Source organism: Neodiprion lecontei, chromosome 2 (genome assembly GCF_021901455.1).
Source record: "Neodiprion lecontei isolate iyNeoLeco1 chromosome 2, iyNeoLeco1.1, whole genome shotgun sequence".
Classification (NCBI taxonomy): domain Eukaryota; kingdom Metazoa; phylum Arthropoda; class Insecta; order Hymenoptera; family Diprionidae; genus Neodiprion; species Neodiprion lecontei.
The window spans coordinates 466,955-480,582 of record NC_060261.1 but is presented as its reverse complement, the minus strand read 5'-3'; the positions used below and the strand labels follow the sequence as shown (position 1 = coordinate 480,582).

The 13,628-nt window shown below is 40.3% G+C and overlaps 1 protein-coding gene across 5 annotated transcripts in view; it reads left to right on the top strand.

Moving 5' to 3' along the window:
• LOC107220424 (frequenin-1) overlaps positions 1 to 13,628 on the top strand; it is a 28,767-nt gene that overhangs the window by 1,351 nt on the left and 13,788 nt on the right. For 4 of the 5 annotated variants that reach the window (XM_046731071.1, XM_015659017.2, XM_046731070.1 and 1 more), the window contains exons 2-5: positions 193 to 478; positions 12,332 to 12,356; positions 12,510 to 12,558; positions 13,429 to 13,518. In XM_046731071.1, coding sequence (XP_046587027.1) covers positions 415 to 478; positions 12,332 to 12,356; positions 12,510 to 12,558; positions 13,429 to 13,518 — 228 coding nt within the window. In that variant the 5' untranslated portion in view covers positions 193 to 414. The remainder of the gene's footprint in view (positions 1 to 192; positions 479 to 12,331; positions 12,357 to 12,509; positions 12,559 to 13,428; positions 13,519 to 13,628) is intronic. The other variant, XM_046731073.1, reaches the window with a different exon arrangement.

The window sequence follows — 13,628 nt, the reverse complement described above, 5'->3', positions numbered from 1 at the left end:
ATCGTATCATAAAATGAGATCCTTTTTAGACTCTGACATACCTCACCTGGATAGCTCCGTTCTCTCGACAGAATGCAGCGGCAAATAGATCAATAAACGTATACAATAGATGCGTAAAGTGACAGGGGAAAAAGTCTTGCGAGTCAGAAAGCGTAAGCAAAGGAGGATAAATAAATAAGTTATTATTTACAGAATTGACAGTACAGACTACGGTAGGGATAAAATTCTGACGTCAAACTCGAAATATTTCCCCTCTAACTGTGGTCAGTGAATATATACGCTCGTACAACCGAAGAGAATTGGAGTTGTGGAAGAACGCACTTTGATAAATTACTAGAAAAAAGTACGAAGCTGAAACCGAGGAGAGAAGAATTGTATTAAAACCGTAAACAACGAAGAAACAAGGAGAGAAAAATGGGGAAGAAGAATAGTAAGCTGAAACAGGACACCATCGACCGGCTGACAACGGACACATATTGTGAGTCAATGTAACTAAATTCTTGCAAACTAATCTTGACTCGGTCTTCGTGCCATAAAAATATTCTACTCTGAACAGAAAATCTCAACTTGACGTAATCTTACCATTGTTCCTTCTTTTCTTTCGATGTACGAGCATGCACCCACGATACTACGCACATGTACACCACCATGCGATTACCGTCACTGGCCGTGTTAACCATTTGGGAAATCTATCTGCGATGCAAGTTTTACTGATCCGTTGTCATTTCAATCGATTTATGGCTACTTGTCATCGCAGTCACATGTTGTCGCAATAAGAAAGGAGAACGTAAAGAGAGTGGTCTGTGAGCTGATTTTGACGAGTACATGGTATAGGGGTTGAGAAACTGTTTCAACATTGAGAACTGCGGGCAGGCTGAGGTGGTGAGGTTGTTATCTAGGAAAACAATAGAGTCACACATAACACGGAGGCAAGGAGAAAACGATTCACACTTACGGAAGATACCGTGTTCAAGTTAGTAACGTTAACGTAACGAAACATCATGGAATGAGTCGTTGTTGTACAATTTTAGAGCGATCATCAACGAGTTGGCTTTTCAATATGTGCACATTTTTCCTTTCTCATGATTAACTAGCTGAATTTCAGACAATCCTGAGGCTGCGAAGTAGCGATTTCCCTAAACGTGCATCGTTAAAGTAACGTCACCAACTTCAACATCGTAGGAAGGTGGAGTTGCGGATACTGTGCGACACGTGGACTCACGCCGTCTAAAGTCTACCCTTATACTTCTCAGTCTATAATGTCAGCCTAGGGGTGCCGTTAGAACGATTCGTTCCTCATAAATATATCGAGCCGTCGATGTAGGTATCGTATTCACCAGCGACTACCGTGTGGCGCCGTGTCTCTAGCCTGTAGGTGATTGCCATTCCGCGATATCCGGAAGGATATAACTATTAAAGTGTCAGTTTCTGGTGATGTATTGGTAGGCGTGTCGCCTCGATTGCTCGTCCGTAGAACAACTAGGAGAAGAAAAGTTCAGAGGTGATACATTATGTGTCAAGAGATGGTTTGCATTTTACAAGGATGGGGCTTGATTGCGATGTTGGGTTGAACAGTTTTTTTTTTCATCGAGCTAACCATACTTGCTAATTTAGTGTAGCCTGCAAAGCAGTAGCTGGGAGTGAGCCTAAGAGTGAAGATCTGGTAATGTTTTATCGCTTTTCGTTTTCCCCCCATCTTTTTCTTATTTTCTCACAATTGGTTTATTTCGTTTTTCGATTTTCTTTTCCTTCATCAATCCCACACAGTTGTCTTCACAGAAAAAACGAAATCCCACCAAATTTTCAGCATACGTGGTGTTCCTTGGCCTACATGAAATAGAAAGAAGAAACACGGAGTAGCCGAAGAACCAAAAAGTAGCGTCTTGGTAGTAATTCAATTGCTGAATAACATCGTCAAGTACGTTTGTAGTCAGCGTTATAAGAGAAAAATCTCATCCTGGTCGATGAACGCTGAAGAGATAGTAGGTATTGAGTAGCAGGATAGCAAGGAGAGTTTTGCGTACAGACCCCGATACTGACATTTTACCGACATCTTAGCCGCTTCAAAGCTCAGACGCAAACCCTTTTTTCGGGGGGTGGGGGGGTTTAGCTTAATTAAGCAACCAAGATCTTGAAAGCCTCCCAACCCTACTTGGCATCGGCTTGGCTATACCTGAATGCTCGCAAGTTTCTGCCAGAAGGTGTTCCGAGGTTCGGAAGGGCCTACTCGTTTCTCAACTGGCGATTTGCACAAAGTACTGTGCACCGAGAGCAAATGGATTATATATTTCTGTAAAACTGTGTAAAGTTGAAACTGTATTGGGTGTGAACGCGTAATGGCAATTAGAAACAAAAAAGTCTAGTAGAAGTTAGCACCGTGTGAGAAGTAAGAGCATACGTCGCGATGTGTTACTTCCTTGGCGTAATACGATATTTCAGTTTGCCACAGCAGATATTGCCATTTGAAAGTTTAATGAAACATACTGGAAGGTCGTGATGATAAATGCGCAAACTTTTCATTCCGGCAGACAGGTATAGAGAAAGTTTAATCAGCCTGAGACCGATGTAACGCGATGTTCTCAAGTCGACAATTGGTCTACAAGTTGAAACACAGAACTCGACCAATTCTGGGACGTATTTCTACCGTATGAACATCTTCACGGAGGTTCTTCTGTTATTTTTCTGTTACACAATATTCCCGACTGCAAAAGTGCTTTGTAAAACAAGTTAATCTATCGTACGCGGATTTCGTGACGATCTTCTCATTTATTTTAGTACCAATCTCAACTCTCAACGGTAACATTTGATTAGCAAATCTGCACGTGTAGAGGTCAAAGGTACTTTGAACAGCAGAAGTTTTCACATTCAGGGTTGAAACAGTTATAAATATTATACACATCATAAGGGCAGGATCGAGTTACCTACGCTTATACAAGAGTCACATGCTTTGTCATTATAACCACTTTTCTGCATTTCCTCCGTAACAATATTATAATATTACCGTAACCTCTGAATCCTTACGAGTATCGCGATTAGTTTTCATTCGCAACCTGATCGCGAGCGGGGTGTCACAGGTTCTGTCGAAAGTTCATTCACAAGTATGCCGTATCACAATCCAGATTACCGGCAAATTACGATTTGTCGCGTGTGATAGACTTCCCTCCGTTCCGATGACCCAGCTACACGTAGGCAGGCACGAATACTCGTCATGGGAATAATATGATTGCGCGGTATAAGATAAGCACGTAATCAATCATTGATTCGCAAATATCATCGAAAAATATCGAGCAGAGGTAAAGACGGACGTGTTATACAATTTGAACGTTTATTACGATTTAGATCGGATGCGGAAAAAATACATTTATTTATTTTTCTTTTATTCCTGAAAAGCATCGAAAATAGAAATTACTTTACAATCGTTTAGTTGATCCGAACGATCAATGGTACACAAGTCCTGTGTAATTTGTAACAGTGCATTACACGTACGTACGCATCGTTATTCTCAGTTGTAAAAAATATCCTCAAGTAAGGAAAATTGTAGGCTGACATGCGCATATCAGAGAACTGAGACACAACAAAGTGATAAATTATGCAGAAAGTGTATACGTAGGCCATCGTTGAATATTCTGGAAACTTGATTCCTGTCGGTAAACGACACGTATTGTTTCTTTGTTCCCCTTGTGCTATTCACGATATAAGGAAAACCAAGACTGGAGTAGTACAGGGTGACTCATTTTTTAACTTTTTTAAAACCTGGAGAAGGTAGAAAATTATTCAGAAGTCGCCACCTGTTGTTGTAATATTTTTTATTTATATTTATGTGTAGAATTTACGCTCTTGTTAGAAAGAGTACAATTTCGAAAATTTTCAGGTGAGTTGAAAAATTAACGACTAATTTACGCTCTTAAGTATACACATTATTTTATTTTTTTCGTATCGTGGTCCAATTAGTCATTGTTCATAAAGATCAGTTACTGAAAACGAAATAGGGACATCAAGGTGGTGCGATACTCCTCTTCCGGTAGCAAAAACTGTTAACCAAATTTCTGCGAGACGATTAATCCATCGGATAAAAGACGAGAACAGCCAACTGCCGACTAGTTAGGCGCAGTTTTCTGTTCATTGATGAACGATTAATTGGACCACGATAGAAAAGAAATAAACTAACATGTAAATATTATATATAATATGTATATATATATATATATATATATGCATATATATATATATGTATAAGTCCGCAAGGTGTACACATAAATGAAAAATATTACAATAATTGGTAGCGACCTCTAAATATTTTCCTACTTCCTCCAGGTTTTACGAAAATTTCTTTCAGTACGTCGCGTAATTTTTCAAAGTGGCTATTTAGAAAAAAAGACGAAGTTAAAAAATGAGCCACCCTCGAGTAGCCGTAGGGTAAAACTAAGCGGCAGGGTAATATAAAATACGGGTAAAATCGTAAAGTTTGTCGTGAGCAGAGCTTATAGCCCACAGAGTGAAGGGAGTTGTAGGGAGGTGGGACTAGGACTCTGCGGTTTTCGACGGTATCGCGACGGCCGGGAGGATTTTTGGGGTTTGGCAGAGGTTGCAGGGGCGCGGCGTCAGGCGCCGTGAGGTCGGGCGTCCAAAAACTTTCAGGTTCACCTCGGCTAGAGCTGTTATTACTTCGATGCTTGAACCTCTGGCTGCAGAGCCTAGCTCAAGCCCTAAGCTCCTCTCGCGCGAATCTCAACACCGCTGACCTCACGGTCGTCTCGGTTCATTTCCCTGGCTACATCATCCCAGTTTCATCCGTAATACCCACGCTTCGCACGGAATCCAATCCAAGATTGATAATCGATACCCCCCCCCCCCCCCCCCCCACCGATCCCTCTCAACGTTGCCTACCCTAAGCGACACCAATTTTCTGTTCAATAATACGCTTTCAAGCATTTTCGTTGAAGGGTCCCGTTATGTAGAGGCGATGGATCCCACCTTCGGTGTGCAGATCACTTGCCTGTGCCTAAGTTATTCTAGGACGGCCGCTCACGACCAAGATTTTTGACTCGTAGCATCCCGGCCAAAGCCGTAGCATCCCGTATAAAATCGATGGATTATACGACCCTGAACTCAAAATACGAATTTCAGACATTTTGCGCGCAGCGTATGACCTGAGAGCATTCTCAAAAATGTCAACAAATTTAGCCAACCTGTTCCATAGCATCTCTTCTGAAAACGGTTGGTCATGATAAAATAAGTTGCTCAGATGTAGTAAACATTGATATCAGACATGTTGAGTCCAGCATGTGATTTTATTGGAGTGTATAGGCGGTATTGAAAATGTCCGAAGGCAGTATTTTCGTAATGTTGGCAGCTGTTACCAACTAATTAAAGTAAATTCTTATTTAAGACAGTAAAAAAAAAAGTATGTTCACGTTAACGTTAATACAGGGGAAGAAATGTTTGGTTATACAAAAATATTTCCGTTGCGGTACCTGTAGATAGAGATTTGAGTTGAATTACGTGGGAGATGTGTAAAAGTAACGGACCCTTTATTGTCAAGTCGAAAGTTTCTTGGATTAGCCGCAGGAATCGGGCGCCACAATCGGGCAGAAATAAGGCGAGCTGGGGTAGCGCGCTGGTTTTCAGGATTTTCAGTCGAGCTCTAGACACGGTGACGACCAGAAATGCTCGAGACAGTTAAGTAGATATCGGCTTACAAGCAACAGCGGTACGAGGTGGGAGTCCGTCAATTTGAAGTTGAATACGAGTATGTGCGGATACGTATTAAACGGATCAGTCAGTGGCGGCGGCGTGGACTTAAAAGTGTCGATGCGACCGCGTTGGGACTCCGACGTGAGGCGCAGTACGCATGTACATGCGCTACATTTCGAATTTTTGGCTCCTTGATCAAGAATCAAAGCATTGCGATGCATTTCGGTGTATTATGACGATTGTGCGTTACACGTGACGTACGCTGGATTGTAAATAATTACGGACTTCCGAATAAAAGAGTATTTGGATAAGATTGAAAGGTATCTGTGAATGTAACCACGGCTCTCTGTACTACGAACCCTGAGTTGGTTCGTAGTCATTGGCCGTCGTGTCCCGGTAGTGTCTGGGACAGCAGCCATAGAAATGATTAAAAAAAAAAACTGAACCGGGACGCTATGGAACAGGTCGGCTAAATTTTTCGGCATTTTTGAAGATTCGTCCAGGCCAAACGCTGCGCGTAAAATGTCTGACCAAAAAAAAATTGTAGTAAATAATAAAATAATAAAATCTATTCAAATTTTGTATATCGGACGAGATGACGTTATACATCCCGTCTACCTATTTTTTTTTTTTTTTATTTCAACATAGCAGAAGTGGACCCCCCACGAAGCTGCTGTGTTTCCGACCGTTACTAACCGCCTAGTCGAGTCAAGGGTCGTCTAATCTTTCGATTTTATACCGTTTTAGCCGGGATGCTACGGATCATGGTTTTGGTCGTGAGATCCCCTACGATTCGGTTCAATCATGTTCTTTCATAGCTGTGGAACCTACTATTTTCCAGCTCACGATCAACGTTACAGCGATTTTAACTCGCTGAACTGATATATGAGTATGCTGTACGCACAAAATGCATTTACCGTAGAATTTCGTTTTTCTTGTTCATTGGAAAATGAAGAAATCACACCGAGCGCGCTCCAATTGCAGCCAGCTTATAACGGTATTAAATTCTGTAAGAGGATTCAGCTCAGTCGATTGATACGAGCTATCGGCGACGGACGAACTTGGGACTTGAACGGAACTTCCAAACTTGGCTCGTAAGCAATCGGAACTTGAGTAAGCGTGTAGATTTGAAGGTGCAGCGTTAATCGCTACCTGTCTGCAATTTAGTTTACTTTAGTTAAATGAACTTGTGTCGCCGTAAATTTCAATATAACAGACATAACTTTAGCATTATTTAAACATTATACCTATTTACGGAACGTAGATTTGAGGAGACATAAATTAATTCGGAAGTTGCGTAGAAAAAAAAAAAAAAAACCAGCAGTCAACACGCCGATAAGCGTTTCCAATTTAAAACTTACTCAAGAACGTTAATATTTCGCTAACGTTTCATCTCGACAAATAAATTTAAAAGGCAAAGAGGCTTGTGTTACACGGAAATTGGACGTAGGTAATTATTGCTGTTGACAAGAGGAGAACGTGCGCAAATTGAAAAAAGATGAGATCCAGCCGTGGTGAAAAGATGCGCGTCGAATTTTTCCGTTCCAAGTCCGAGGGTTATGTCATGGACATGAAAAGTCGAAACCGAAATCAATTTTTTCGGTATATCAGTCCCCTTGGCCATCGATCGAAACGATCGTTTCACTACTGATCAGCTGACTTCTTTCACGCCCCCAAAACGTTTTGAGATATTGACGTTTTTAAACCACTGGTGAGACGAAACTGAATTTTATTTTACTAACCCGGTCAGCAAGGATACAAAATTCTCGTCACACATCAAAAGATGAATAAACAGCTCTAATAAGACTCCCCATGAGCGAAATCTTTCCCTAACACACCCGTTCGTCAAAGATGCTTACATTTTCCTTTGAGGTGTAATCACATAGATTTTCAGTGGTTTGTAGTTGCAGTTCCAGCCGTAGGCAAACAAAGGGAAGTAGATACCGCAGTGACGGACAGAATAATAACTCATTAGATAATTTGTGCAAACCTCTGGGGCTATCATACTGAACATACATGTACGTTAATGTACGTTTCAACGTTCATTTCATATAAAAATATAAATCGTGACGCTTAATTCTTTCAGTCACGCATTTCAATTTTTGTAGGCACGCAAGCGCAATTATACGTTTCCTATGTATTTTTCGACACTGAATGCGAAACTGATGTCAAAAATTTAATAAAACTAAAAACAACCCCTAAAATGGGGTGAAAACAGGATGAATTATCAAGCCTGTTTCAGACAGTGTTCTTGAATGAGGTTTACATGAATATTTATTTTGAGACAGTACAATTTCAGGCCGAGAATATGTGCAATCCCCATTACTATCTATGCGCATCCCTAAGGAGGGTGAAAACTACCCCTATGCATTGAATTTTGTAAATCTCGTGGTCATTCTGAGATCTCTGTTTGTCAACGAATGAATTCCAAGTGTTTTTAGTGTAAATTTATCATCAAATTTGTCCCCTAACGACTTATATTCACGTAAACACGTTTTATCTTTTTTCCATTCGTTTAATTGTAACAATTATAAAAAATTATGGATTCACAGAAAATCCTAATCATTCCAGAGTTGAAGTATTTCATTACCTGTATAATGCAAAAAAATCAGGATTTTTCATGGAATATAAAAGAAATGACAAAGAAAAGAAAAAGAAAAAGGATGCGACTATAGTGGCTTCTGTGGCTAAAAGGATTAAGAATTGTCCCTCGCATATTTCAGCACCAAGCGTAACATCCATTCAGGATTTTCATCCTTTTAGATTGGCTAGATTGGGATACTGCTAATCAGAATATCGAGAACGTGGGAAAAACTAACGCTGGGAGCTTATGGTAGGTTTCCTCGACAATTGAACTTTCATTTCATTTCATTTCTTTCTCTTCGGTACGCTTTTCTACAGATGCGTTTTCTTAACGAACAAAAAAGAAAAAGACGAGAGAAAAAGATTTCCGTGAACGAAGTAACGCAAAGCTGATTATAAATGATAAAGATTGTGAAAGTTATGGTAGGTCCATTTCACAAGGCAGGGGGAATAATTTCCACTTTACAGCGAACGGGAGAAGAAATCGTGGAATTTATCCGACTTCTTCCTCTCTCGGCTAAACGAGACAATGGTACGGAATGTTGAGGCGATGGATAAAATCTAGTCGTGCACCCACCTAACGAAATTCTAACCAAGTAGGCGGATAAGTACAGATTTTCTCGTCTTTGATTAACTTTTATTTCGAACGAGTCAGGAAATAGAGACAAAACGGGACAAGGAGGCCAATTTCAGTCCTAGGGTGCGAATTGTCTCGGGGCGTGACATTTGCTTGTACACGTATATACGTTGTTTGTAAATGCGGCCTGTTTTATACCACAGCGAGCTGAGATTGAAGGTGAGGAGTTCCATTCTCTGGCTAGCTATACTTTCGTTTTCTATCAGATTTTACTGTCGGTAGATATACAATATATACATACAAGTATATAAGTACCCTGTACGTTGTCGCCCGCCTGCGATCGCATGTCCTCGGCCTACTTTACTTACAGTTCCACTTGCCGCAGCCGTAAAAAGGTTATACCTATGTGTATGCAAATTCGTGACTTGTTTCCGTCGAATCGGATGGTAAAACTGCTTGGAAAACGAGCAGCTTTTGCCACGCCTCGATACTCGAGCCTTGGACGTGTTACACGTGTAGCCGTGAAGCGTTTGCAGGCTCTTTCGCTCCGGTAGAAGCGATTATGTACTTGATTACTAGGGTGTTTCGTCAACTGTGAGAAAAAGGTGATCTACCCACTCCGCCGCCTTGTCTTACAAGAGCGCAAGAGCTTTCCGTGAGACTTGGGGTTATAACCGATCGGGCGGCCGAAAACAAACGATTTTTCAAGGATTTTTCACAAAGAGACATTTCAGTGGTAATATAAAAATTTATACACATATTGCTGTAGCATTGAACTTCGTTCTGATATTTTTTAGTTGCAGAAATAATGATTTTTAAAGCTGTTGAGGCCGATCTCCGGGTGCACCTCTAAAAAAACGACGTCTTGCGGTGAGGGATATATCTCTGGACTGGATCAGCCGGAATGAAAAAACAAAAAAGATTCAGTTAATATAAGGTATTATCTGGTTTACGATGGAAGGAATAAGCAAAATATTAATTTTTAACAAAACGGAGGCTGCAGAAAACAGTATTGCGATTTTCCATAAAAATTTTCGCCTTAATTTGTTTACAAAATGGAAAATATTTACCGGCGAGAAAAAACCTTCGATCAAGGACTGAACAATATATTCATAAAGCTCGTGTAAAAATTTGAGACTTATCGGCTCAGCCGTTTCCGAGAAATCTTTCCCGCCGACTTTGTAAACACAGTTTTGAGAAAAATACGTTCAAAGTTTCACAAGCACTTTCAAACGATCCGGGGCATCTTCGCAAACGTGCGCGTAACTTCGGCAACATTTGTCGAATCGACATGAAATCTTCTGTGCTTATACTTGAATGTACGGTCGTTACGAAAATAAAATGATTTAAAGGAAAATCGATCTTTGAAAGATCCCGACTAGGTATACCCCATTAAGAAATTTGCGAGGACGTGCGGAGAATGTGACCGGGTCACGGACGACGACGCTGCGATAACATGAGAAGCTGGTATACGTTGCACGATCCGGCACGCAGATAGACCTACGTAGAACGGCTCGCAATGTAAGATTTTAGCGCGAACTACGATATAAACCGTGCAGGAATGGATCGCGTGATGCCCTTGGCGCAATTCCCTCTCATGGTTCTCCTCGAATCCCGAAACGAAGATTCGCTTTGCTCCGGAAATGAGATAAATTGTGTCACCTCGTTTTCACCCGTCTCAATATCACCGACTCCGGGCCCCGTAATTCACGCCGTGCCATGGCGTGACCCCGGCCCCGTATTCGGCGTTATTATTATACGCAGCCTCAAGTTATAGATCCGGGCTGCGTCACGATGAGGTCGAATCGAGCTACCGACAATGAGAGATAATTTCGTTCGACACTTTCGCCCAATTCTTCCTCGGAATCGAGTGAATCGAGTTTCCATCTCGTTTTCATCTCGTTTTCATCCGACATCGCCGCTGCAAGGCATCGTATACATATACCCATAAACTGAGGTACGCGATTCTCCGAGGGAATTACCATACGAATATAATACACAAGGAGGGTATAACGTTACAGCTCTATTTACATACAGGCATCGAGGAATGTAGCTGGGGAAAAACACGATTGTCCGTCTCGCGGAAGGTTTTGCTGGGTATTGGAAAATATATTTGATTCTGCTTGCGTTTGCCGCGGAATATTATGTAGAAAAAAACAACTAAAAAAGAAGATAAACGACGAAAATATCAGTACAGGCGATGCGAGAGAACTGCAGAGTGGGAGATAAATATTACAGGCAAAGAGGCAGGAATGATCTTCGAGTGCGAAGTGAACGCTGGATGAAACGACGAAGGCTGTCGGCGTATTTTTGACAAGAACAAACTGTTTCTTCTGCCGGAACGGATGGTGTAATTATATTTTCCACCCCGTTGTAGCTATTAATTATGCAGCCGATAATTTGCGCGAGTAATTATGGACTTTGTATTTCAGTAACCGCAAGCTCACGGTTCGTAATAATTCAAATTGAGAAGTGGTGCAGGTAATTTCTTTGCATAAACTTCCTGAAAAGGTTACTAATTGTGGAAATAAGTTAAATTAATTTAGGAAATAAGATCGGGACATCTCGAATTGATGTACAAGTCGTGCTAGCTTTTACGTACAGATGGGGCATTCCGTCACATCCCGATCAAGATTATACGTCGATGCCTCGTTGTTAGATTGGCTCTATAATTTTTGGTACGAAAGTACATGACGAAAAACGCAATCGAAATTTTTTTGAGAACTTTTGGACCCAGCTTATCTGAAGTATGATTTAGAAACTCGACAAAGAAAGTCACTTTTCTAAAATCTGAATAAATTCAGGAAAATCTTCTAGAATGTAATAAAATTTTTGAAACCTATTAGAACATCGATATTTCATAACTTCAAGCGAACCGCAAAAATTGCTCGGGCTGTGAAATAACTTTTTCAAGTCACCCTCCGTAGCTGCGGTAGCAATCGGAGAACGTCGACACTTTTCCACTCTGTAAGCTTCTTTTGTTAATGCCTGAGATTTTCTTCCCGAGCCCAAAAAGCGTTCCTGCTGTATACGGCATAAAATTTTTGGCGTTCATGAGTTCAATTTTGAGATCATTTTACGTTGGACTTACGCCATAGTGTTTGTAAAAGTTTGTAGAAACAGAATATCTAAGAAATGAAAAATCGGATTTCTTGAAATTTCGATTCTTTCTGGTCCAGACATGGCCATGCTTACCTTCCCTGGCCGTATCCATACGGTGGATTCTTTGCTCTGCTTATTGCATTACAAGTTCCCATGATTGATGATGATTGTGATAACGCCAAGCGCGATACACTGTTTTTATTAACTACAGGTTAAATAAAGTATCTGTAGTGAACAAAATTGTATGAGAGTCGATGCGAATTGAAACAAATAATTTTTATTATTCTCCCAATCGGTTTACTTCTTCGTACACAAACTACGTTTTTTGGATATTCAACTGTTTATTTTACTGTTTGTTATTTTTGTCTGTTTTAGTTACGGAAAAGGAGATCAGGCAGTGGTAAGTACACAAAATTAATTACAGCACAAGTTCGTTTCGCACAAGTTCCAATGAGCTGTGGAGATTTGTGCAATTCCACTCGTCTGCAGGCGGTGATCGCAAACTCGTAACTCTTATGAAATTGACATCATCATTCTTCCGTTTACCTTTCAGGCACAAAGGATTCCTCAAAGATTGCCCAAACGGTCTCCTTACAGAGCAGGTGAATACAGATTCCAAGTTTAAAGTATTTTACAGGTTGTGTAAATATCGTTCAAGTTCAAGGCTATAGCATTGTCTGAGCAATCGTTCGAATACACAGGTCTTCGGAAAAAAAAAAGTTCAGCCGCATGGGATGTTTTTAGTAAATTTTATGTTTTTTAGTGTGCTGAATTCAGAAATGACTTCCATTTCTCTCCATCACGTACAGTATTCTTGCAAAATACAAGGTGTTTACATAAAAAAAAGCAAACAATAATGAAAAACACCACGATTTCATTACAATGTACTGAACAATATTTCTTAGAACATTAAACAAACTATTTCTTCATGAAATTTACTTAATTTCTTGTTAATTTTTTTTTTTTTTTGCCTACGAAACATTTTTCTCCTTTTTTGATACTTCTCCGAAGACGCTTCAGCTTTCCATTTTCTGTTTTCCTATTTGTATTTATTCTTGAGTCTCGCTGTAATGCTTATTAAATGGAAGTAAGAAATCAATTTTGCAAGGGGTTTTTATAATCAAGATTAGGATACCAGATTTCGAATTAAACGGGAGTTTCGCTCTAAATTAAACTACAAACACGAGTTGAAGAAAAAATCCGACGTGATGGAACTTTTTAAGTATTTTCCCAGTTTCAATGAATAAAAATCTATTAGTAACACCTGGGAAGTGCTTTGATTGCAGACCTGTGATACGAATGTGTGCACCTTCTGCTATGACGCTGCACAATCAGTCAGTCAGTCATATCACTCTACTTGAAAAAAAAAAAAAAACGATGCGTCAGAAACACGTCGAAGTACCAACGTGTTAAACGGTGCAAGCTAAACAAAAACAATCCATCGTTTAACACATCTTTATTCGACATTCCAGGGTTTCATCAAAATCTACAAACAATTTTTTCCGCAAGGCGATCCGTCCAAATTTGCTTCTCTCGTCTTCAGAGTCTTCGACGAAAACAGTGTAAGTACATCCGCATCAGATCAAATCATTATTCTGATAAGGCGCCACGCCGACCTCTGTGAAGATCGTGATAATAGGTACATCTCCAATATTTTCAGTAAACTTTTGCT